The 26,791-nt window shown below is 36.9% G+C and overlaps 2 protein-coding genes across 2 annotated transcripts in view; one reads left to right on the top strand and one right to left on the bottom strand.

The window, feature by feature from the left end:
* Nucleotides 1-18,020: 18,020 nt before the first annotated feature.
* On the top strand, nucleotides 18,021-19,536 carry LOC116289201 (melanopsin-B-like). Its single transcript, XM_031696081.2, has one exon. The coding sequence runs from the start codon at nucleotides 18,021-18,023 to the stop codon at nucleotides 19,020-19,022; it is 1,002 nt and encodes a 333-aa protein (XP_031551941.2). The 3' UTR covers nucleotides 19,023-19,536.
* Nucleotides 19,537-19,674: 138 nt separating this feature from the next.
* The window catches only part of LOC116289200 (uncharacterized), a 51,063-nt gene continuing 43,946 nt past the window's right edge, over nucleotides 19,675-26,791 (bottom strand). Inside the window, exons 43-49 of the mRNA XM_031696080.2 lie at nucleotides 26,477-26,632; nucleotides 25,719-25,896; nucleotides 24,825-25,057; nucleotides 23,881-24,096; nucleotides 22,514-22,845; nucleotides 21,487-21,724; nucleotides 19,675-21,130 (exon numbers count right to left, since the gene is read on the bottom strand). Of these exons, the coding sequence (XP_031551940.2) occupies nucleotides 21,012-21,130; nucleotides 21,487-21,724; nucleotides 22,514-22,845; nucleotides 23,881-24,096; nucleotides 24,825-25,057; nucleotides 25,719-25,896; nucleotides 26,477-26,632 (1,472 nt within the window). The 3' untranslated portion in view covers nucleotides 19,675-21,011. The remainder of the gene's footprint in view (nucleotides 21,131-21,486; nucleotides 21,725-22,513; nucleotides 22,846-23,880; nucleotides 24,097-24,824; nucleotides 25,058-25,718; nucleotides 25,897-26,476; nucleotides 26,633-26,791) is intronic.

Below are 26,791 nucleotides of genomic sequence, written 5' to 3'. Positions count from 1 at the left end.
GTTTTCATGGCTGAAAAGTTTCTAGGGGTAGGGGATGTTCATTTTACGAATTTCCTTGATGGTATGGGATAAGCGGATATTTTCTGGAGCTACACATTGTGATATTTTGAGGGCAACGGGTCAAGTAAAAACTTGAAAACGGCGAAAATTTAATTTTTGGCAAAACTCTCATATTTGAGGTTTATAACGACAATTAGTAACAAATTCTTTATTCAATGAGTTTTTAAGATTTTATTCTGATTTTTCGTGAAGCTTATCCACAATACTTGGAAATAGATATATAAAAACTTCAAGGCAATCCATTCAATGGTAATGTTTCTACAGCGCGATGTTTCATATGCTTCAAATAATGGTTCGAATTTTCAAGCGGTGTCATAACTTTTTTTCTGCCCAAGACTTTCCATCCACAGGCTGCGGTAGTAATAGGTGATAAGATTCTGAAAATTTCAGAAAAATCGTACCTGAGGACGAGAAGAAAAAAAGCCAAAAACTAAAAATAGCACTGTTTGATTTTCGCTTCGGCCGTAATAGGCTAAACACTTAAAAAGTCTTAAAATGAAATAAACTGTTAGAATCTAGGATAATCCAAGAACATTATATGAAAAATCCAGTTAAAATGACGCTCTAGCTTTGCGAAACGAGCGAGAATAAAATTGTCCAGAATTCGCACTGAATTAGTTTGGGTCCACCTTAAGATGAAAACAAGATGAATTCTCAAACTATTTATTAGTGAAAACTTATACATTTCTGTTCAGTTAAAAGAGATTTCACATCAATCTTAGCGTCCTTCGCAACAAAAACGTCGGTGCATCTTTTTGTCACACAAAGTTTTAAAAATTTTACTCTTTCGCAATGTTTTCCTTGATTTATTTGCCGTGAGTTTAACATAAACATTCCTGGAGAAAACAGCTGTGTTTTTGTACTCAAGATTTTGGCAAACAAGCAAGTATTTCTTCAGCAAATATCGGGTAACGGTTTGGTCAGTTTGCCGGTTCATTGACGAGTCCCAAACAATCTTGTTGCCACACAACAGTTATTCGATTGCGTCTGCAGTTTTTAACTCATTCGCAATGTTTCCCTTGCTGTAGTCACTAGGAGATTTATATTCATGAATAGAGAAATAAGTAAAATAAAATAAATTAACTTTGTTTATAGAGGATAACACTTGAAAGTAATTCAACTGATAAACTTGTGGTCTTCTGTTAACGTCTCTAGTTAATTAGGGACGGGACCGCCATTAACGTGATCATCCGAGCCACGTGAAGGTCTAACCATTTGCAGATGTAATTACCGGCCGAGGCTTGAACAACGACCTCCCGCACAACAGACCGGGAAAGCTGAAAGAGCTGAAATAGCTGAAATAGCTGAAAAGTGTAGAAATGTCATAAATTCAACCTATTTCTGTACTTGAATTACTTTCATCACTCTTTTTATCATGAAAGAGCTGCAAGAGCTTTGATTTTTTTCCTTTATAAACTATAATGCCGAGGAAAGCCAAAAAAAAACAAACAACAACAACAACAACAGCAATAAATCTAGCTCAGTCCGAGAAGCGCTTGACAACTGTCTTCGCAGTAGGAGAGCGACGTTATGTTGACCAATGAGCAGCCCGTTGCTAAGAAAAGGTGCTTGGTCTTCCAGAAAAAGTAACTTGATCAACGTCACAATATGAAGTTGGACTTCTTAGTGGCTGTTCAGTATCAAAGAAATATTTTCAAAGCTGACCATTCACCGAGCGGTCCAGCAATGAAGCTCTTAATTCTAGCCAGGATCAAAATCTGAGCAGCACGATAGAAGGCTTAACAGGAAATCTCTGTGCATGGACTTTATTTAATTTTATCTATATTCTAATACTATGTAAAAATTTTATTTTTCGGTAAAGAGAATGCGTGACATTGACCTTGCTGGTCGGTCCATTGGCTGGTATCTCTGCAATTAACATTTTTTTCATTTTTTCTATTTTTTATTTTTTAGTTTGACATTATTTATATTATATCATCTTTCATAATATTTGTCTACTGATTGTTATCTATGATAATAAGAAGTACTGCGCTTTTCTGCACTTTTCAGCTCTTTCAGCTGTTTCCGTTTCAGCTTTTTACCTAACCGGGTGGCGGTTAGAAAACATTTTTTCTTTTTTGGCGGCTATAGACTTTCCGTTGGAAGTTGAATATGGGGGCTAACGCGGAACACATGAAACCGAAAACGAAAATACTTTGTAAGTGATAACACATCAGACACACATACACGATCACACAAGATTCTTGGTTCACTCATTGGAACTTCTTCTGTGATATTTCCGAAAGAGAACATTCTCAAGCGACGTCTAAATATCTAAAAATATTTCATAACTGTGTTGGATCGAAAAGTCTGTGGATCGAAAAGACCGGTATTCATTTTGAAGATGTATATGCATGATGAGAGCTTTAACACATGTATGTTTTATATATCGCCAAGAATTCTGAGAAAAACTTAAACTTTGCATGGTCACGTGATAAACAAAACGTTTTGAAAAAAATTAAATAAAGTGTGTTCAAAATCTCATAGTTTTAAAGAGTAACGATAAAAGGGTAAAGTTTACACCGTGAAAAGATGAAAAAACGTATCATTACTGTTTCATTAGAAACATCGACGCAGTTCACACTAGTTTTTAGCTAGCTATCTCTTCATAGCTTTAAAGAGCATAGCAAACTGAAAAATTCAAAACATTTTTTGTTTAATTCGTAAGATTTAATTAGATACGCAAATAATTAATGACTTTTATTTGCATATCTAATCATTATCTCCCATTTTGAGATCCGAGCATAAAATCTAAAGACTCGCATGTTTTAATATTATCTTTGCCTTAGGTATTACTCAAAACCAAAAATCTAGAAAGAAGACTCTTTTTTTTCAGATCTCAGTTATGTCTGCCATCTTGGTAGGCACTAAGTGCCTCTCAAGATGGCCGCCACGACTAAAGCTTGAAAAATTTATATAGATCCCAATTTTTTTGTTTTGGATACTAACTAGAGCGAAAGAAAATAACAAACTATAAAGTTATTCAGATACTTTTTATGTTTTCTCAAATATTTAAGATAATTCTAAGGAAATGTTCGTGGTACAGCAATGAAAATTTCATAGTACAAAGTGGTCCAATGTTTGGCCCAATTTATGATACTTACAGTTGCCCATAGCCATCCTTTCTTTCGGACAAACACTCAACCGACTTCTGCAAACATCGGATGTGGAGTCTTTGTACTGGTCGTGTTCCAAGTAACCGCAAGACTGGAAAATTTGCGAAAAAAATTAAAATTGATATTTCACGGACAAGTAAATATACTTTTTTTCAATAAAGTTAGTCACCTTTCAATTTTTTTGATTTAGATACTTACTAGATCGAAAGAAAATAACAAAATATAAAGCAATTCAGCCACTTTGCGTATTGTCTCAAATATTCAAGATAATTCTAAGAAAATGTTCGTGGTAGAGCAATGAAAATTTCATAGCACAAAGCGGTACAATGTTTTGTTAATATATAGTACTTACAGGTGCCCGTAGCCATTAGTTTCCTTTCTCAAGCGACTAGTGTAAAAATCGGCTGTACAAGAGTCTTTGTACTCGTTGAGTTCCAAGAAACCGCAAGACTGGAAAATTTGCGGGAAAAAAATCGAAATTGACATTTCACATACAAGTAAATATACTTGTTTCAATAAAGTTAGTCACCTGTAAACCTACAAAGGCTAGACCGATAAGGATTATGGGCAGATTCATTTCATAACTGTTGATGGACTTGCAAATCTTTTACCAGTCACAGTCTCATACCTTCTGAGCATCCTCAAGCAGCAATTTGTATCAAAAGCTTTACTTGTTTGCCATATGAATCGCTTTCCATGATCCTCAGTGATCTCAGCTTTCTAGGTTTTTGATTACTAATCTTATTGAAATAAGTAATTCACACTTCTTGAATATTACATACTAGATCTTGTACAATGAAATAATGATGTAACGTCTTACCTTTACAACTAAAAGTAGCAGGAATGTTAGACAAAACGAGGAACAGATAACCTTAGCAGCAACCACGCAATTGTAAAACTTTTCGGGGAATTTCCCTGGTTTGTTTGGTTTGGTCACATTCCATTCTCAAACTCCATCAATAATTCATAAGCTCAGCAACCAATGGGCACTTTTCGGATCACGTGGATGGGTTTTGAAACCCAATGAGAAACCATTTCATCACTAGTGTTTGAAAATATATCTTAATATACATATTTGTGGTTGGTGTCTCAAAATAGGTAGAAGGATTTCTCATCCACTTTCCACCTATTTGCTTCATTTCCGTATCTCTTTCCCCTCCCTTACTAAATTTTTATACTTCTATCTACTTAGGTAATTACCATTTTCTTTTCCTTTTACCTTGGACTTACCATGTCTCGAACCTGGGATCCTTGGCGTGATAGTCTAGTTCCTTACCAACTATGCTCAACGAGGAGTTTGCTGACAAAGTTGGGTTGGATCTATATTTTATTGATGTTTTTCCCATACGACTGGTCTACGTATATTAAATAACACAATAAAAACAAGAAAACTGCTTTTCCTGCATAATAAAATATAAACTCATTAGGCTACAACTGAACCCAAACTACTAATGTTCAATGACGGATAAATAGCAAGTTCATACAACAAAGTCATAAACGTTACTTCATGACGAAGTCTTCAAATTTCGTAGGCATCCGCCTTGTACGAACTAGTCTGGAAGGTGGTTCCGGCTGAAGCACAGAGGTTGTCCCTTCCAAATCTTTCTTGTCCTGCGCATCACTCATCATCTCTTCTGTTAACCCTTCGTCGTCTTCGTCAGACTTCGGATTGCGTAGCCCACAACTCTGTACTCACCATCATGTTCTTGACTCCATACAGCCCCGAGACCGACAGCGATGACTCTGGTCTTTGCATTCATGCCAAAATATGCAAGCGTTTCCGTTTGGCCCAGTCTGGTCTTCAGCTCCTCAAAGGCTCTTTTCTGTTGTTTTTTTTTTTTTTTGCCAAACACAAATGGCACGCCTTTCTTTGTGAGTTCCCGCAGTGGCCTTATTATTGTTGCATAATCAGGAATGAACCGCGCGTTGTAGTTCACTAGTCCGAGGAAGCTCCTCACTTCTGATGCATTTTTTGGCTCTCTAGAATTGACTACGGCTTTCACCTTTTCTTCAGTTGGACCAATTCCTCTATTTGACAACATGAATCCCATGAACTCTAGCTGCGACATATGTAGCTTGCATTTGTCCTTATTTAACGTCAAATTCTTTTCTTTCACACACTACCATCAACACTCTACAAACAAACACGTGCACCCTAAGGAAGCCATCATCATAAACCCCAGACATCCATCCAGCTACTACCTACAACCTACCATCAACACCCTACTAACACACACGTACACCCTACCGTCGCCATCATCATAAACCCCAGACATCCATCCAGCTACTACCTACACCCTACCATCAACACCCTACTAACACACACTTGCACCCTACTGGTGTCATAATCATAAACCCCCGACGTCCATCCAGCTATCTACCCACACCCTACCATCAACTCCCTACTAACACACACGTACACCCTACCGTCGCCATCATCATAAACCCCAGACATCTATCCAGCTACTACCTACACCCTACCATCAACTCCCTACTAACACACACGTACACCCTACTGGTGTCATAATCATAAACCCCCGACGTCCATCCAGCTATCTACCCACACCCTACCATCAACTCCCTACTAACACACACGTACACCCTACCGTCGCCATCATCATAAACCCCAGACATCCATCCAGCTACTACCTACAACCTACCATCAACTCCCTACTAACACACACGTACACCCTACCGTCGCCATCATCATAAACCCCAAACATCCATCCAGCTACTACCTACACCCTACCATCAACACCCTACTAACACACACTTGCACCCTACTGGTGTCATAATCATAAACCCCCGACGTCCATCCAGCTATCTACCCACACCCTACCATCAACTCCCTACTAACACACACGTACACCCTACCGTCGCCATCATCATAAACCCCAGACATCTATCCAGCTACTACCTACAACCTACCATCAACACCCTACTAACACACACGTACAAGTTACCGGTTCCCTTCATCATAAACCCCTGCGACATTCATCCAGCTATCTACCCACACCCTGCCTTCAACACCCTACTAACACACACGTGCACCCTACCGGTGCCATAAATATAAACCCCCGACACCCATCCAGCTACCTACCGAGACCCTACTAACACCAAGTGCACGTTACCGGTTCCCATCATCATAAACCCCTGCGACATCCATCCAGCTACTACCTACAACCTACCATCAACACCCTACTAACACACACGTACACGTTACCGGTTCCCTTCACCATAAACCCTGCGACACCCATCCAGCTATCTACCCGCACCCTGCAGTAGCACTATACATACCCTTAAAAAATGGTATTCCAAACTGTCAACTGTAAATTTGCCTGGTTTTGCTAAAATTCAATAATAAAAGAAATACAATAAATATAGATTGAAACTACGACATTTAAGACTTTAAACATTTTTTATCGGGGAGGGGTAGTGAGATTCGTTTGGTAGCGCGTACAAGAAATCTAAACACCCCTCACCCTCCCCAGTAAAAAAAAGGCCCTGAATCGAATCGAAATATGGCGACCAAATTGAATAAATATTGTTCTGGTCTGATGACTGCCTCGTGTTTATATGGATACACAATCATGTTTTTACAGGTAAGAAAGGCTAGTTAGACCAAAACAGTAGTTATTCAAATTATTTGCATATTTTCTACAAGTATTTTTTAACATTAATATAGAGAATATTACATGGCCGTGCGGAGATCATGTAATATGTTCACATGTAAAGATATATTATTTTTAAGTAATAGAGTGCATACCATATACCAGAGAAAAAGTTGTAAAGGAAATGTAGGGGAGTTATCATGACGATACTACAATTAAATGTTATAACAATTTGCTTTGAAACTTTATACAGTCGTTGCTTGTACCTCTTTCAAACTTAGTTTTGAGACTTGCCACTCCCGATATGGACCATATCAAGCTAGGTAATCCCCAAAAATCTCCAGCCTTCCAATTATTTAGGTAGAGAATAGCAGATTTCGATAAAACCCTATATACGGCATACCTACCCTATAAACAGGTAGGTAGCATACATATCCTATAAACGGGTAGGTAGCAGACTCCGTGGAGTGCAGACGTGTTTTCTCGGCTCTCCAACTTAAAATTTTCTCTAAGTCTTTATCTTGCTTGAACTTTCATATCAAGATGATTAACTGACTTTAAATTTAGTCTAAGTATGACGAATTATAAACTTTAAAGAGAGTATACGTATCAAGCGAAAGAATGGCTGAGCGTAACGCCGACATGAAAGAGGTTCTCAATGCCTTCTTGAAATCCGCCAAATTCAAGTCAATCATAAAAAATGTAGTCTCGAGGAGGCTGTTCAGAAAGCTACTGGTCCACTTCTGAGAAGAATTTCTATGTTAGAAACACAGCTTGCTGAGGCGAAATCTCATGCTAACGATAATGAACAATACGTCAGGAAATACAACCTGAGATTTGTAGGATTAAACGAGGAGGATGAGGACTGTCGAGAGAAAGTAATATCACTATGTAAAGATACTCTTGATATTGATGATATTGATGTTGAAGAAATTGATCGAGCCCATCGCGTCGGTCCTAAAAAACAGACAAGGCAAGGCCAATAATTGTAAAGTTTAAGTCTTACGACACGAAAATGATGATTTGTAAGAGGAAAGGTGCACTGAAAGGAACTCAAATATACATAAACGAAGACCTGACTAAAGAGAATGCTAAACATTTCAACTTTATACGAAAGAATTGTAATGCCACCGTGAAGTCAGTGTGGGTAACAGACGGAAAGATTCTAGTCAAGAAGAATAATGATGGAAAAACACTGCGCATACGTAAGTTTGACGATCTATACAAGTTTCAGCTATATTCAGTCCCTGAATTTTTTATTATTTTTATAACGCTGTTGACAGCGGAGTCTAAATAACGTCTAAATATCTCGTTATTATAGACTATCACTACTCGTAAGTAATATTATTAAGTTTTGAACTTTATATTCTTATATATATGAATATATGTATTCACTATACTATCATTTTATAGCAATCTTTTCGCTATAGTATTATTTATTATTTGTACCATAATTGCTTTCGAGAGCCATCATTACTCGAAATTGATTGTCAGGTCAGGTTTTCGAACTTGCTACTGGTACCATGTAACCCAGTACTACCTGCCACATGGACGGGTCGTCGGCGTCTAGATCATCGGAAAGGTGTTTGTCCTTGTAAGTCAAACATTTTGAACCCACATTACCATTACCATTAAAATAGATAGCAACTGCAGTACTTCCTATATTGTTAACACAAAATTGGTGTAGTTTTCAGCTATAAGTGATTCAAAGACTCTTTGCAAAGAAGTACAGTACTGATATCCTTCGATGGCAGCCTCTTGATGTATAGTACCAGTGTAGCTTTTACTGTATTGCAGTTCATAGTCAGTGTCAAACAATTTACAAGGTCCGTGCTACATTTTCGTTACAAAATTCAAGGACTTTTTAAGCACTTCTCAAGCACAAAAATTCGATTTTCGAGGACAAAGTTTTACAGTACAGCTAATTCGGCCGGGGCCACTAGCTTAGATAAATAGACTATAAATTTACGCATTCTTACCAGAAGTACTCAGATATTCAGCTAGGCTATTTACGAAATATACAAAAACTCTTCAATCAATTTTAATCGTTATTTCAAAAGGAAAGTTAGAAATAGCATTAAGTTTGCATTAAATTCAAGGAGCATTCCAGGAGTTTTGGCGTTTTTCCCTATTTTCAAGAGCTTTTCAAGCGCCCTTAAAACGTGTTTTCAATTCAAGGACTTTTCAAGGATTTCAAGGAGTAGCACGAACCCTGCATTTAGCATTGGTGGTAGTTATGACTGCATTAAAAAGGACTGTCTGGCTAATTGAGATAAACTTGAATACAACTGATTTCCAATATCCATAATTAACATGAGGCAAGGGAATATTAGGTACGAACTTCATATTCTCTTGCATGAGGTCAGTGGTAGAATTAACTCCTTGCTTGTTATTGTAAATCAAAGAGCACAAACTCATTGCAACACACAGTTGTCCAGAATTTTGTCCAAATATTAGTTCATTACCTTAGCTATAAGGTACTGTTATTGTTTTGCTAGGGTCAATGTACATTGGAGCAGGACCAGGGTTCTTCTCTATGTCTGTACTCAGTTTAAATTTACAATAATTTGGCATATGGATCTTAGTCTTGTAGAGACACATCAAACTATTACAAGTAAACAATGATAAATACCGACTAGCTCTATGATATTTCGACTTCATTATCCCTTTATAAACCCCGTTAGAGCAATTAAACAAAAGCTTCTTCTCATGTTGTGTGACTTTATTTAAGCTTATTCTCTTAGTATTCAGCTTACATTCATTTTTTGTAAGTTTTCTAACCTTCACATAACAATATAATGAAGCTTGGAGGACTTCGGTATACTTGGACGAATACGTTTGAAGATAAACTCTTTCAGCTTTCTGCTTTTGTTTCTCAGACTTTTCAGAGTTCGTACTGGTATTCTGCTGGGTTCACGATCATGTCTACGTAGGTTTACAGGAGACAACTGATTTGGTATAGCATGATTTTATGGTCAGCGACGAAACTTTGAAAAAATCCGCCATTGCTCGTCCATGTGCTTATGTGGCGCATACTACGCATGCGCATAGAACTTGCGCATGCGCTTTGAACGCAACTGCGATTTGTGACTGAACGTAAAAAACGAAGCCCAATTTATACCTCGAGCATTTCTTTGAAAGCCCGAGTGAAAAGACCGTGTTGAACTTACTTTGCGGAGTGTGTTATAGACCTCCAGAGAATTCGACTGTAGACACCTCTTTGTTTCTCCGCGACTATTTGCAATCTTCTACAGATAAGGTTTTAATGAACAATCAGGATTTCGTTGTATTAATGGGTGATTTTAATGCACATTATGATGCAAATAATATTTTAAATGGCTCCGCTTTTGGCGTACGTTTTTTACAGTGCTTGAATTTGAATAATTTATGATCAGCTAATCAATGAACCGACGTGTATTACTGAACAATCCGCATCATGTTTAGATTTTGTTATTACTAATTGCCCTATTTTTTTGTCGATTCTGGAACATTTAGCCCTCCATTTAGCTGTGACCATTCTTATATATTTGCTAAATTCTGTGTTACTTTTGCTAGACCACGAGCTTTCAAAAGACATATTTGGAATTTTTCTGGGGTTAACATTCTAGAACTAAATAAAGAATTAAAAGAGATAGATTGGGATTCGATCACTGAAAATATAACGCATATTGATAACATGTATATATCATGGTTCAGTCAAGTGAACAATATTATTTGTAAGTTTATACATAGTAAGACAGTAACTATTCGTCCACGTGATAAGCCATGATTCATCTCCAAGATCCGCGCAGCAATTCGTAAATGTGACAGGTTATCAAAAAAGTTCAATAAACAAAAAACAAATACTGCTTGGGAAAACTACAAAGCGCAAAGAAACATCACCACAAGCCTGATCCGTAAGGCTAAAAACGATTATTATATCAAATTAAACAAACAGTTGTCAGACACTTCCATTGCTTCTAAGAAATGGTGGGGTTGTGTTAAATCTGCATACAAGAAAAAAAATTGCACATCAATCCCAGCTCTCCGAGAAGAGGTTGAATTTACAGTGGATTCGTGTAAAAAAGCTAGTTTGTTTAATGACTTTTTTATAAATCAAAGTAAAATTGACGAATTGAAACAAGATCTACATTCTCTTCCTCCTGCGCAATTTTCGTTTCAATCTTTATCTAATATAGAGACGACCGCTACTGAAATACTGAATCTGATGCAGAAAGTGGATACCTCCAAAGCGTGCGGGCATGATAATCTCAGTAACAAAATAATTAAGATGTGTTGTAAAGGTATTGCTGAATCCTTTTCAGTCATATGTAATACTAGTCTTAGACGTGGTGAGTTTATTAGCGAGAGGAAAAAAGCTAATGTTATACCGTTATTCAAAAAAAGGGATCGTCAGTCGAAAGAAAACTATCGTTTCATTACTTGATTCGTTTTCTAAAATTATCGAGAAAGTAGTGTTCATTAGAGTATATAATTTTCTGGAGAATATTAGCTTTTTTAACGTCCACCAGTCTGGCTTTAGACCAGGCGACGGTACAGTTTATCAACTGACTTTGATTATTCATCGTACTTACGAGGCTTTAGAAAAAGGTAAAGAGGTTAGAATGGTATTTCTGGACTTAAGTAAAGCGTTTGACAGAGTTTGGCACGAAGGTCTAATTTCAAACTCCAAAGCATAGGCAATAGAGACCAGTTATTGAGTTGGTTCCGCTGTTATCTCTCAAATAGACAGCAGTGTGTTGTGATTGAAGGACAATATTCTAACTGGTCCAATATATACGCAGGAGTACCACAAGGGTCCATACTGGGACCTTTGCTGTTTTTGATTTATATAAATGATGTCTGTGTGGATGTACAATCGCAGTGCTTTCTCTATGCTGATGATACTTCACTGTTAGATATTGTGGACAACCCTCTACGATCGTCATGTAAGCTAAACAATGTTCTGAAGGTTATAAGTCAGTGGTGTGATAAGTGGTCAATGAAAATGAATATGACTAAATGTGAATCGATGACGTTCACAGTAAAGCGTAGCAAAATAGCACACCCAATACTTTGTTTCAATGATGTCCCTATTCGCGAAGTTAGCTCTCATACACATCTTGGTTTAATTCTGTCAGACAACCTTTCTTGGAAAGAACACATCATGTCCATTCATGAAAAGGCTAGTAAAGCCCTAAACATCTTTAAGGGTCTCAAATATAAATTGAATCGTTCAACCTTAATTGTTCTGTATAAAAGCTTAATTCGTCCTTTGATGGAACATGGTGACACTATGTGGGATGGTTGTAGTGAAGAAGATAGTAAGATCCTAGAAGATATACAATATGAGTGTGCTCGGATAGTAACTGGTGCAATTAAGGGAACTAGTAAAGTGAACCTGTTAAATGAACTATGTTGGGAAGATCTGAAAGTTAGAAGAAAAGTGCACAAACTAATTCTTTTTTTTATAAAATGGTGAACCATTTAACTCCACCATATCTCTTTAATTTGCTTCCTTTGAAAAAGAGTCAAAGGTCTCGGTACTACTCTTCCCAGTAGACCGAGGTAGTTGTGATTTTTTAATCGCCTTCGTAGCGTCTGTTATGTTATCCGCACGTACATTTCAAATCGACCACGTGATGCCAATGTTGTACCACGAGGACAAGTTTTTTACATCACGTGATCAAAATTCAGTCAAGTTTTAATCACGTGGTGTAAAAAACTTGTCCTCGTGGTACAACATTGGCATCACGTGGTCGATTTGAAATGTACTTTCGGATAACATAACAGACGCTACGAAGGCCATTAAAAAATCACAACTACCTCGGTCTACTGGGAAGAGTAGTATAATTTAAGGTTCAACGAGAACTTCTCATTAATTCAAACGAGAACTGCCAGCTTTCGTTAAAAGACTTAACAAAAATATGATCCCGATTTCTAATCTTCATTGTGATGGGAAGTAAACACAGAACTCCGGTATGAAAGCAGGATTGTCATTGATTATTTTTCACTTCTGGAAAACTGCGAATGCGCAAAAAAATGGATTCATATCATACAGAAAAACGTGAGAAAATAAATTTTCATTTTCTCCGAGTATACAAAAAAATTCACGAGTATACTTTTGTGAGACCAAGATACTGCACTAATAGATACAAATATGAAAGATGTAGCCTTAAAAACTATTTTATTTCGCGATTATGTATACTCAGAATGTACTTTATTCAAAAAACATGCCGTCATAAAGGCAAACAATTCGCCAGCACAGGTCATCGCTCAAAAGTGGGCATGCGATTTAGATTTTTACTCATGTTTCGAACTGCTTATCAACAATACTAAACAATTCACTGCTTATGGCCCACAATTACTTTCGAACTGACGTGAATCAGGTGTTATACTGACCATCTAGCTCTCTTTTTGATCGGGATACAATAGCCATCCCTTTCATTCCACGTAGTATTGCCATCTTATTTATACTGTCGTTTTTAGCTGTCTATATTTCATTTTCCGTCTAGTCTCCCTCGCATCCGTTTTTAGTGTGACGACCGACACTAAAAACGGATGCGAGGGAGACTATTTTCCGTCAAACAACAGTAAAGAAACCAATAACAAATAGAACAAACTTTTAAGATTCAAAAACGAACTTGAACTCCTTTATTTAACACAGGATAAAGTCCACTTAGCAAATTATTGAAAACTTATGATCACACTTCAAAAAGATGAAAATTAAAAACAGGGAATATCATAGAAATAGCAGTTACTAAACCATGTAGTATGCATCAATTAACTGGAAATATAAAAATAAATAATTCACCAATTTCTATACATCGGTTTACTGCTCAAACACAAAGTATTTAGTCGAGGTTGCAAGGTTCAAATTTGAGTATCCTTTTGAAAGTACCTTGTCGCCTTGCTTGAGCGCTTCGTGTTTGAACAGTGAACCGATGTACGGAAAATGGTGAATGAAAATATACACGAACAAAAATGAAAACAAGAATAGAAACAAAATTTAAAAAATTAGATCGCGGGATTATAAGATAAGGATTACGTTTTTAAACACGAGATATTGATGAGTAAAAACATATAAGTATTCGATATATACATATCAAGCAAGAGAAAATGAACCAAGAGAAGGAATCCCCGTGCCCCATCATGTGCACACTTTGATGCTATTTTTAGAATTATTGATGCTATTTTTAACTCGTTACCATACCCGCGCGATAATCATGCTTCCCTTTAATGCCTCGCTTTTGAACACGAAAAGCGCCATATTTCGTTTCGTCCACGATAAAAACACAGGCTTTTGTTTACTGCAAGACTGGAAGCCGCCTACCCTCAAGAAATCAACCAATCAGGTTCTTCGCTCAAAATATCTCCAAGCTAAAAATAGCATCAAACTGTGCACATGATGGTTACAAGGCTATATAGGTAGGATTCCTTCTCTTAGTTCATATTCTCTTGTATCAAGTCTATAAATAAAGAAATATTACATACTATAGCAGTAATCATATGGATATAGAGCTAAATAGATAAAATATATACACCTATTTCAGAAATCGTTGTCGCACCAAAAGCCTCAAGCAACAAGCCAAGACCGCAGAGAACGCCGGTACTTTTAGCTGTAATTAGTTTATTCATGGTGCATTTTCATTTATTGACTTCACAAATTGCTCCAAGCAAGGCTGCTTGAGATGATAATTAGTGGAGAGCTATAGCCACTTGCATGAACCATGAATAAAATAAATTATAATTAAAAGTACCGACGTTCTCTGGAGCCTTGGCTTGTTGCTTGAGGCTCTTGGTGCGACAACGATCTTCGAAATAGGTGTATATAAACTCAGGTCAATGATCTCAAAACGGAATTTAACGATTACAAATAAGCGGAGGCAAACAAACCAAAACAGATAAACAATTTTGCATCGAAAATTATCAAAGTGTCAAATAATTCAAACCTGCTATAAACTTTGTCTGATATGGACTACTCTTAATTCAATAGACCTTATTCGTGGTGTGACAATGTTTTCCCAATTCAACGTGACAAACCTCTGGGGGAACGAAGAGCTATTGTTTTGCGACTCGTCGGGATATCATCGTTATTCCTTTCGTATCCTTTGGGATACTCATGAATTTTTCGAAGAGTAAAAACAAAAGAAAATGAATCCTCTGGAGGTTTGTCACGCTGAATTGGGAAAACATTGTCACACCACGAATAAGGTCTATTGCAGGGACAAAACCAATTTAAAAACTTTCGCAATTTCTCGTAAGCTAATTACATGACAAATGGTTAGATACAAAATTTGATTTGTATATTTGTCGTTTTTAATATTTTTTCTTTATTTCTCTCAGAACTGTTAAAAAAAGCGCGTTAACTGCAGCTAAAAATCATGTCAACTGATCGAGTGTAATAAAAACAGTTGTATCTAGCTTATTTTAGATCGAAAATGACAGACATCGCTTTTCTCTCTCTTTTCGTTTATTTATTTAGTATACAATCATGAGTTATTGAAGGCTAACCAATCAGAAAGGCGTTATCTCATTGGTCAAGAACTAAAGCAAATTAAAAATTAAAACAAATGAAAAAATTATGAGTTAATTAAAAAAAGGTACTCAATCGATATTTACAATAGGACAGAATTCATCATTATAGCTATATGAAATTTTGAAGATTTCTTTTTACTTTACGCTGACGTTCTCCTCTCAAGGTCTTCTGCCATTGAAGGAATCAACTTGGAACAGACTTGGGACAGATTGCAATGAGCTAAAAACGCTGGTGGATCGATGACTCTTTTTTTCGGCGTATAGACAGCTGCTTTAGTTTCGTTTGAAGTAAGTTTACCATTACGTACCAAGTTAGAATATTCTAAAACTATAGCCTTAGACTTTGCTTCAATTATATTGCAACTTTTAAGAATAACAATATCTTTTCAATCGACAAAGTAAACTTAACTAAATCCAATCGACAATGTATCCTTTTTTCTCTACATATACATAGTATTAGCCAAAAAACTTTCGGGTTTTTGTCCTAAATAACGTAGAGTTACAGTAATAAGTTATAGACTTTTTTTTAAACCTTGTTTCTTTAATAACTATATCATTTCTATAGTGGTTTCGCCAAAACCCTTTCGCTTAGTAACATGAACATCAGAAATTGCAACAAGGAATTTAGTACTGCTTATTTTTACACGAAATTTTCTTTTGGTAATTGAAGGGGTAAAGTAGTTAGCTAATGAGGAACTATAAATAGGAGCAATCGGAATATAACATGATTCGTCTAAATAAAACAAGGCGATGTGCTGATAGCTGATAAAATATGGAATTTCTATTTATCTGAAATCACTTTAAGAGGATTTTTTTTCAATAATGAGCAATAATGGCAAAAAGCGCAAAAAAACTAGACTTTCGTATGAGTTTTGATCCCAATTTTCGTTTTGGGTCAACACTCAAAACCTTTATTAAACAGTTAGAAACTGATGTACTATGATAAAATGCCTGTTTGAAGCAGTATTTTTAATTGCACAATGATGTTTTGTTCCATTTGTGTTAGAATGTTGCTTTGTCAGGCTTTTTTATAGAAAATACATGGGAAATAAGCAAACGAAGGCCTAAACCTCATTTTCGAATAAGATTTTTGCTTTGGGTTAACACTTTGACTCCACTTTCATCGGTCATCTCCAATTCCAAACAAGCTAAACTTTCTGAACAAGATTTTAGCCTTGCACAAAAGCCTTTCTTCAAGAAAATAGTTTTTGGCGCTCACTGCTAAAACAATTTCTAAATCAGAAAATAAGATTTTGGCTGACCTTGTAGAGCGCTGACATGCAATACTCCATTTAACAGTTCTGTTCAGTGGCCAAGCATAATAGTTCTAAATCGAGGCTGGAGCTGTAACATATGATAAACTGTAGTTTTGCTATGCGAAGAACCTGCAACCTCGACTTGGGAGCATTATTTATGGTCACCGAAGGTAACCAGTACTGCATGTAAAAATATTATTATTATTATCATTATTATTATTACTATTATTATTATATAATATATATATAATATAATAGTTCCTGAGCATTATTAGAACTCAATGCTCTTACATAAGTGTCCTAAAGTCAAAAGCAATAAATAAAAAATTTACAATATCATTGAGATAGATACCAATGAGATAGATAGATACCAAGAAAAAAAATCAGGATGCAAACAAATAAAGGAGGAAAAAAAATCAGGATGCGAACAAATAAGTTTTAAGCGCTGATTTAAACGAGCATATCGTACTAGCAGTCCTAACGTTGTATGGTAGCGAGTTCCATAACCTAGCAGCAGCTACGGAAAAAGATCGGCCTCCATATGTATTAGAACTAGATTTACTATCATTATCATTATTATTATTATCATTATTATTACTATCTTTATCATTATTATTACTATCATTATCATTATTATTACTGTCATTATCATTATTATTACTATTATTATCATTATTATTACTATCATTATCATTATTATTACTATCATTATCATTATTATTACTATCATTATCATTATTATTACTATCATTATCATTATTATTACTATCATTATCATTACTATCATTATCATTATTATTTAATGATGGAAATAAAAGAAAAATGTAAGAATAAAATAACAAAAGAAACGGCGGCCATGTTGGGTGACCAGTATAATTGAAAAGAGACTAATGGCGCAATCTTTTGTTAAATTCATCCAACATGGCGGCCATAAATGCTTGATAGACAACTATTTTACCGGTGAAAATCACTGGCGCAATGCTAAAAATATAACATTCATCTACATCTACTTTATTACTCTTCCACATTTCCATATCAAGAAGAGATTTATCATAAATATATAAATATAAAAGATAATAATAATGAATATTAAATAAAATAAAACAATTACATGCAAATAATCTGTACAAATCATAATAATAATAAATACTTATTCCCCCCCCCCCCCCCCCTAAATTTAATTTGGCCCAATCCCACCCCCCACCCCCCATACATAATCAATAAATATTTTTTTCGCATGCTGAAGCACTATTTCCTCTTCATTTTTCTAGGGACAACTTCACAGTTGGGTACAAAATATTTTAAAAGAACACAAGCTTCTCAGCCTGATCTCAAAGTTCTCAAAAAAGAAATCAAATCGCGGATACTGAATACTTTTCTGATGTAAAGAAGTCTCATCTGAAGTCTGATCTACCGTCCTGAGATATATTGCAACAATTCTTAATTTCTTTTAAATCCAAATGGCCAACGAAACTCATATTGACAAAACATGTTTCTTCCTCCATCTTGATACATTAGCTGTACAGCAAGTCGTCGCCAGCTTCTACATAAGTATTGGATTAAATACTTCCATGGCGCCTTTGGCAACAGTCTTCAACGCTGTTGTTCTGTTTGCAATATGGCGTACCAAGTCCCTCCACACACCTTCGTGTATTTTACTTGGAAGTCTTGCCCTTTCGGACTTTTTTGTTGGTGCTGTCACACAGCCAGCTTATGTGGCGTACAAGTTCGCAGAAGTCAATGGAGAATTCGACAATTACTGCATACGAGGAGTTCTTGCTCTTGGTTCGGCTTACGTATTTGCTGGAACCTCTTTCTTGACCCTTCTGGCGATTAGCATCGATCGTTACCTTGCGTTACATTTAGGAATGCGTTATCGTCAAATCGTCACGACATCCCGCGTGACCAAAGTGGTCATTATAATATGGGTTTTTGGATGTCTTTTAAGTTCTTCGCAAATGTTTCTCGGCAGCAAGACGTTTGGTCGTGTTGTTTCAGGAATCATGATCTTCTGTCTATTAGTAACAGCATGGGCTTATATCAAATCGTTCAAAGCCCTTAAACTGCATCAAGCCAAGGTAGGAACAAGTAGACATGCCAGCCAATCAGCATACAGCATCAAAGACATCAAGAAATACCGCGAAACCCTCACGGTCATCCTGTACATTATAGTGTTGGTTCTGATTTGCTATATTCCATTTGTGTGTGCTAGTGCAGCTATAGGAGTCAAGGGTTTCACCAGTGCTACGCGTGCAGCACGTAATATTGCCTCACCCATCTCCTTCGCCAACTCTTTCTTGAATCCAATCGTGTACTATTGGAAGCTGAAGGACATTCGTCATGCATGTGTTAATGCTGTTAGAAAGGTGTTGAAAAAAAATGAAATCAGTATTAGCAGGACTGATAATTCCGTTGCCAGTATGTCTTACGGAACTCAGGATTTAGCGAGACCCGAAAACTAAATGCGTTCACACATTGTCTTTTGATCACCGTGAAAGAAGGTGTAAGTAAAGTTAGTTCAAAGACCTTTTTGAAGTCCAAAAAACTTGCATCACGGTTAAAGAAGGTGTAAGTAAAGCTAGTTCAAAGACCTTTTTTGAAGTCCAAAAAACTTGCATCCTTTTCGTCAAGCTTCGGTACAAGCAACAGCATAATTAAAGGAACGATGAATCCAACGGACACTCATCTGAACAAGCTATTCGAAGGTCTTTGATACCATACTGTCGCCAAAGAACACAGCTGTAAAAATTAAAATTTTTGATGTTTGTGTTGAAAATATGCTTTTCTAAGTTTTCTAGTGACGTCATAGCATAACCATATTGGATGATTCTAACCAAGAACACATCGTTGGTTTATCGAGGCTAGTCGTGTCATCCAACATGGCGGCCATTTAGGCTTTAAAACATTTGTTTTGCAATGTCTGCTTTCGGAAATCAATGTTTTTTGAAGTAAAACAAACGCTTTCATACTCACCAATCTTACCGTTTTTTAGTTGGTTATTACCTCACATGAATAAGATCTTGCGTTCGTCGTTGAGATTCAGCTAAATGACTGTGGAGTGAACGAGTACTAATGCACGACACAATGGGACATAATTTATCAAATACACAGTGATCGATATAGCTCATAATAAATTGGGATAAGAAAGAAAGAGAAAAATAGAAAAATAGAAAAGAAAAGTGGAAAGCGGATTGAATGGGCAAATTTTCATAAAATACGCAGTGGTCGATGAAACTCATAACAAGTGGTATAAGAAAGAAAGAAAGAGAAAAATGGGAAAATAGAAAAGAAGTGGAAATCGGTATGAAAGGGAGTAATTTCATTCACAAGCATAATATGTACAAAATAAAATAATAAAGATAAAAATAATCATTATTAAAATTGCAATAAAAATATATATAATGAATGCAATAATAATCGTCACATAATGATTGTAGTAATAGGTAAAAAAATGTTAAGAATAAGAATAAATTGCAATAATCATAATCATAATAATAATGAAGAGAGATAACAATGGCAGTATATAAATACAAACAGTTAGCAAACTGATAAACAATACAAAAGATCGCTATTGTAATCCAACCCTAACCAAACCTGATCATCAAGTCAAACAAAGTCAAGCCCAAATATTACGATCCAAGAAAAACTCAGCCCACAAAAACCCGCTATCCACTACCTAACCTAATCCAACCTAATCCAAACCAACGCAAATAGAGACAAGCCAATCCATACAAATCCACCCCAATCCAAGAAAACCCAACCCATCCTAACCCACTACCGGCCAACCAATCAAATTCAAATAAAGACAAGCCCAATTCATTCGAACCCATTAAAGTTCAACCCAAACCAACCCACTACCTAACCCAAATACAATTCAAGTCAATGGAAGAAAAGCCTAACAACCAGACCAACCCAAACCAAACCAAACCAAACAAAAGACAAGCATAAAACAATTCAACAAATGAAAGACTATCCTTATCTACCACAAGAATAATAACACGAATAAAATCAAAGCTGATGCCATGCTCGTCCTTTCGGGACCACGTGACCACGTGAGCATAGTTCGTGATCACGTGCGTGTTATATGAAACGACGTCATGATCACGTGCACATTATGTGAGTATATGTGGAAGCTAGGCCTACAGTAATTGGTAAGATTACCATTCCATTACTAGTTCAACGATCTTTTCATGTTTTCAATATCAAAAAACTTTAATATTGAAAACAAATAATTCGTTTGAATTTACAGCCATAAATTCAACACAATTCGTTATCCAATAAATAATAGAATGAGTTCACCTTATAGCCACGTTTTAAAACAAATAACTAGTATACAAAACATACAGTAAATGATAAAATATGAAATAATAACAGAGCAAGTAAACGAATAAATAAGCAGTTTGAGATGTGTATGTAAAGTGAATGTAGTTTTGTCGGTGAATCTGTCTTATTTAGGAATTGAACCAGTGTCTAAATGTTAGCATATTAGTGCGCGGTTGGTGTACATGTGACATGTGAGACGTTTCCATGGAAACCTCCTGTGATATACTTACGATATAGTTCTTCTCGGCTATAAACGAGAACAGAAAATACATAATTAGCAATGGCTGAATAGTTAAAAAGAACACCCTTGTCTAGCTTAGGTCAAAACGATAACGTACATAACGAACAAAACATGCTTGAAACCCTCAGCTGGCTCTTAATGCATCCCGCTTTCTATACCACATTGCAATCGAAACATTCTTATCGCCATTTCTTAAACCCCCTGCATAATTATCTATTCATCTCAAGCCCACAATCACGTGACTGGGAGAAGACGCATATAAGGTGCACACAAGGGATGCATTGGATGGATCTGCATAATATGACTAGTAGAAAGAAAGAAAAACAGAGAAAATAATCGCAATTTTTAAGAAGATACTTTACCTCCGTCACAAACACGTTTGACCAAGGCTCGAGCCTGCGCTCTTAGTGCATCAGCGGATGACATCATGAAGATATTGGGTTCAATAGGTCTTGACACGACTTGTTTTAGAGTTTCGAGGTCTGGCTTGTCACCAATAGCAACAGCATACACATCAACAAGTCCTTCTTTCAGTTGTGATGCGACAGCGATGGCTTTGGCTGGTCTTTCGAAGCGACCTGATGTGAAAAGCACTAGGGACTACGAGCCAAACGAAATAAAGAAAACATTTAGAAATAATTAAAAATAATACAATCTTTCTTTAAGATTGGCATAGTATTGGGGGTAGTGTGGGGTTCGGGGAAAAGGGGGATGGGGTTAGAAGGGGAGTGGTTGATCATATTTGTTTTATTGAGAAAGGGAATCCACCGGACGGGAAGATCCTCTACTTTAAGTGTATAGGGCCCCTGTAGAGATGGTGCAGGAGGATGCTAGCAAAAATGGCCCCTTATGCAAACACCTGAATATAGTCCCCTTTTAAAATTACGTTGGATGCGGGATTGATAATACAAATTCCATCGATCAAAAGTGAGATTTTTTCGTATTTTCCTGTTTGCCTCGTATGGACTGATGACTATTGTCTACTAGTTGAGACTGCGTGAATGTGTAAACGTCGAATATTACACATGCATAGGAAGGTTAAATACCGAGTAAGAAAGTTTGTAACCGTACTGAAGTTTTGGACGTTAAATCTTCGTTGAAGTAAAGAAGTAAACGTCTCGTATACAAGGATATAATTTTGAAAAGTGTATTCCAAGTAAGTCATTCCAAGTCTGAAAAACAAAACTGAGTCGAGTTAACATTGCAGTGCATCGTTGGAATGTTTTAGGGAACGAAAGACGCCATCTTGGAAATATATCCCCTGAAACAGGTCCACAATGCATTGCAATGCCACCTCGATCCAGTCTTTTTCTCAACCTAGAAATGGCTAAAATCTACCATCTCCTGTTTTTGGCTACTCTCAAGAACATGCACGACGTTGATTGATACCTTGTTAACATTTTCTCTGGCTCCTCCTCGTTGAGTGAGGGAGATGTCAAGGGCAGTCACCAGTCCTTCTGAAGGATAGGGATATGATCCTCCACCAAAACTTGCCTTTGCAATACCCTTCTTCAAGTTTGCGGTATCTCGATATGCGGTCAGACGGAATGCCTCACGAGAGCGGGACGAGTAGACTATCATACCAATATGACTACCGTCACGTGACACGCCAAACGCCTCCGAAAAATATTGCAGAAATTGTTTGAGTTTTTCAAAGCCTCGTTTTCCAATGAGATCCGACGACTCGACGGCAAGCACGATGTCTTTGACCTTGTTACAAACTGAACAAAAACAATTCTATTAGAATGTCATAAATGATAATAAAAAATGACCATTAATATCCAAACATCGTCACGATTGTGATTATGAGGCTAAATAAGAGCTATAGAGGAGGCTAGATTTCGCATTTTTCGGATAACGTTTCTCAGCCAATCGTTTTGGATAATTCCCGTAACCATTGAATCCATTGTATTCGCCAAGAGACGTCACTGGAAGAATCCACGCACGCTGTTTGCAGAGGAAGCCATTTTGGATTTTCGATCGCTTCATAATCAGCAGCATATTTTGAGTATTCTTAGTTTACTTTGTGCTCTTTTTATTGAACCTTGAGATATGAGATTGTCGTATTTATCGTTAAGTTGGAAGAAGAATCCGAAAACAGCCTGGTTTGTCATATATTGGATCAATTAGATTCGGTCCAGATAATCGGCTCAAACGTAGAAAAATTTCTTAACCAGAAATCGGAAAAGAAAGAATTCTAGCCGATCAGAAGCCAATAATTCAATTGATAAAGACAACAGTTTGTTTGTACAAAACACAACTCCGACTATCACCTTACTCGGGTCACAATACCCTCAATGAAATGAGTCACCAAGTGTCATTCGTTATCATCTTAGTTCATTGAGCTTACCATGGGTCACCTTTGATTAAAACATCTTTCGCGCACTAAAAACGACTCAATTAGTGGAGACCGGTTTCATTTACTAAGAGAATATTACTTCATATTCTCTTGCATTTACTTATAAACATCTTGAGTCTCCTTATTGTTATATTATACGCCATCAATTTTAAACAACTATTTGAATTAGGAATTGGTCCTATGAGTTGTTCCAAGAATTGGCTCTAATGGTTTGTACCACGAGTTTCCAGGCAAAAATTGCCAATCAGAGATGTATGCAGCTAGACCTAACTTGCTCAAGCTTGCTTCTTGTACTCTACAGCGGTCTACAATTCCTAATGTCTGTCACTGCACAGGGTCTTTTCACAATTCAAATAAACATGTTTTATAAATTTAACTTATAAAACGATTGACTTACTTATAGGTGGGTATACACAGACATTGTGACATCCTGTGTTTGGATCCTTACAGCACTTGGCCTCGCCAGGACAGTCCCAATCATTCTCGCGCTGACTGCGACCAGCTTTACCCGCCGAGTCACCGCACGGGATGAACTGTAGTGGTACTACCGTTTGAGACCCGCAAACTGCGGGATCGGGCGTGACTGTGGGTACGGGACAATTTCCAGGTTTTTCTAAAGAAAAGTAAAGAACGATGTGTAGTTGGGATTTGTTATCTTTTACATCACACTTCCTTGGCTTTATGAACGAATCATTCTTGTTTGGCTACATCAATGAACATATAAATGCAATAATAGCAAACTACTTTTTGCCTAATAATTAAATGTAAGATCTTGCACTAAATCCATATTTAAAAAATTAAAACATAAACAAGATTTCAATTGTGGAGACAAGGGAATAGACCTTATTCATCTTGGTGTAATGTTGTCCCACTTCACACCACGTGACATTCCTAAGAATATTTCATTGTTTAACGGTTGCATATGAGAAGACACGTGAATATGGATACAACTCAACCAAAGAATCTTTTTCTCTAGTGAATAACACGTGGTCTGTAACTGGTAAGTAAATGAGGTCTATTCTTTGTTTTGGCCCAAGATTGGAATTAGTGCAACGGGTCTAAGCTTTTGCTAGTGTTGTATCACACTGTGAGACATCATAACAGAGCTAGGCTCCAACTAGGCAAAAGCTCAAAGATCGAATTAGAATTTATTGAATTAATTTTCTGAGGAGGGAGGAAAAACCGGAGAACCCGGAAAATTCCTCGCAGCACAGGAGAGACCAAAACAACTCTACTCACATATACACATTGGTGAGAGGTGACGCATTAGCAGCGCACGCCAGCCGCACACTTCCCTAAGTATTTCAAGATTAGGTGAGATACCAAAAAACCTACACCCACCAGCGCAGAAGCTTGATTGTACTTGTGGCCTGATGGATTCTAGTTGACTAGCGTCTTGCGCTTGGAAGACATAACTGTTCTCGGAGGCCAACTGCTGAAGGAATACACCATCGACGCCATTATTGGTACCAATGGCTACTGTTCGTACTTTCAGCTTGTCCAGCTCCTTCCTTGCTTCAGCAAGGTCACCACTGCCTTCGGATGTACCCGACGACGTAAGGATGATCAGATAACTGAAAGAAAAGGATGAAGATACGTTTTCAATTATAGACATTTGAAACTAAATTTATTTAGTCTTTTTTCTTCTTTTCTTTCAATTGGCATATATACAGATTGTGAAGCGAGCCTCGAATGTTTCCTGGTTTGAAAGTTTTTTGAAAATCCTTAAATCCTGAAAATTTGCATAAGTCATATAAATATAGTAAGGAAGGGTGAAATAGCAATACAATATACAATACAATACAATTTTATTTGGCACCTTATACTTAATAGTACATGAGTGTTTGATTCCAAATATATTATAGGTATATATATGTACTATGTATTAGATAATTTTCTTATTTCATTTTCACGTATCAGCATACATTGATGAATGTATGCTGATATGGCTCTTTGTAGAGACGCTGATTTTGAATGGATTAAGAACATAAAACGACTGTCAGCGCTCATATTGTGGAAATTAATGCTGGTGTTTTTTTCTATGAACTCTCTTAAGTCGTTTCTATGAGAGTCATATAGTGGACAACAAACTAGAAAGTGTTTTTCGTTTTCTACTCCCGACTTAAACACTGGGCAAATGCGCAAGGATACTGAAAGGGTCTTCCCCTCCCCCTCCCCCTTCAACACACAAACACACGCATTTTCCCCAATTAGAGAAAGTGTCGGTAAACTCACCGTGGATGACCGTGTCGTATTCTTCCTTCCAGACTGAATATACTCCTCTTTGCTTCCTTTAGCGCCAGGTCCACTCGTCTCGATGGGTCATTAACCGACTTGATTTGATTGACGATACCTTGCAGCTCTTGTTCGGTCTTGAACTTCCTAAAGCCTGGCGTTAGTGCTTTAGCCGTTCCTTTAGATACAACCAAAAGAAATAGTAAGAAACGAGAGAAGACGCAGTGTTCCACCCAATCCAACCCTTCATCCCTCCCTCCCGAGGGAAAATTTGTGGAATAAAACAAAAATAGAATCTAAAAACAAGTTGTCATTTTTTAATTTATCTTATGACTGAGCATGCGTAGATTTGAGAACGCGTCCCACATGGAAACCGTGCAGTAATATCATAAGTAGGATACGTTGTAATCGATTCAGTTGCTGGGGCATTGAGTTGTCCCTGAGGGAGACCAGAACAGGAGGGAAATTTAGAAGACAATGAAATCCTTTGTCTTTTACTAAATTTCCCTACATTTAATATATGCGACAGGGAAATTTAGCAAAAGACAAAGGATTTCTTTGTCTTCTAAATTTCCCTCGTGTTCTATGCATGCGGGAAATTCGGGTTTGTAAAGCCCTCGGGTTTGTAAAGCCCCGTTTAATACAAAGCACCCTTCCCTACACTCACACACAACCAGTAGACTGTAAAAATATATGGCAGCAAGTTTTCTATGGTCTAGAAAATGAGAGCCCTCGCGAGTACATGGGAACATACATACCTGCGAATGTCATGAGGCCGAAATGGATGTCGTTCTCTGATGAAGCGTATGTACGGATGACTTCCTTGACGAAGTCTTTAGAACTCTCTAAGGCAGCGGTAGTCATGGTCTCTGAGACGTCCACCGCGAAAGCAATCTCCATAGGAATGAAGCAGTCTAAACGATAAGCACAACAAGAAGAATTTGAGCAAAATATTTAACTCTTTGAGGGACTCGCATGCTATGGTAGTGATGGCATTGGAATCGAATTTCAAAATACAACTGAGCCAAAACAAAGAGGGATACTTAGCATACGACGATTAGTATGAAAGGCAC

Source organism: Actinia tenebrosa, unplaced genomic scaffold (genome assembly GCF_029948245.1).
Source record: "Actinia tenebrosa isolate PJP-AT-01 unplaced genomic scaffold, QUT_ActTen_1.0 PGA_scaffold5__44_contigs__length_20552954, whole genome shotgun sequence".
NCBI classification, from domain to species: Eukaryota; Metazoa; Cnidaria; class Anthozoa; order Actiniaria; family Actiniidae; genus Actinia; species Actinia tenebrosa.
This window is presented reverse-complemented; position numbering and strand designations above follow the sequence as displayed.

What these genes read in the sequence shown, in the direction of transcription:
- LOC116289201 (XM_031696081.2), top strand. Translation starts at nt 18,021, where the DNA reads ATGGCCAACGAAACTCATATTGACAAAACATGTTTCTTCCTCCATCTT.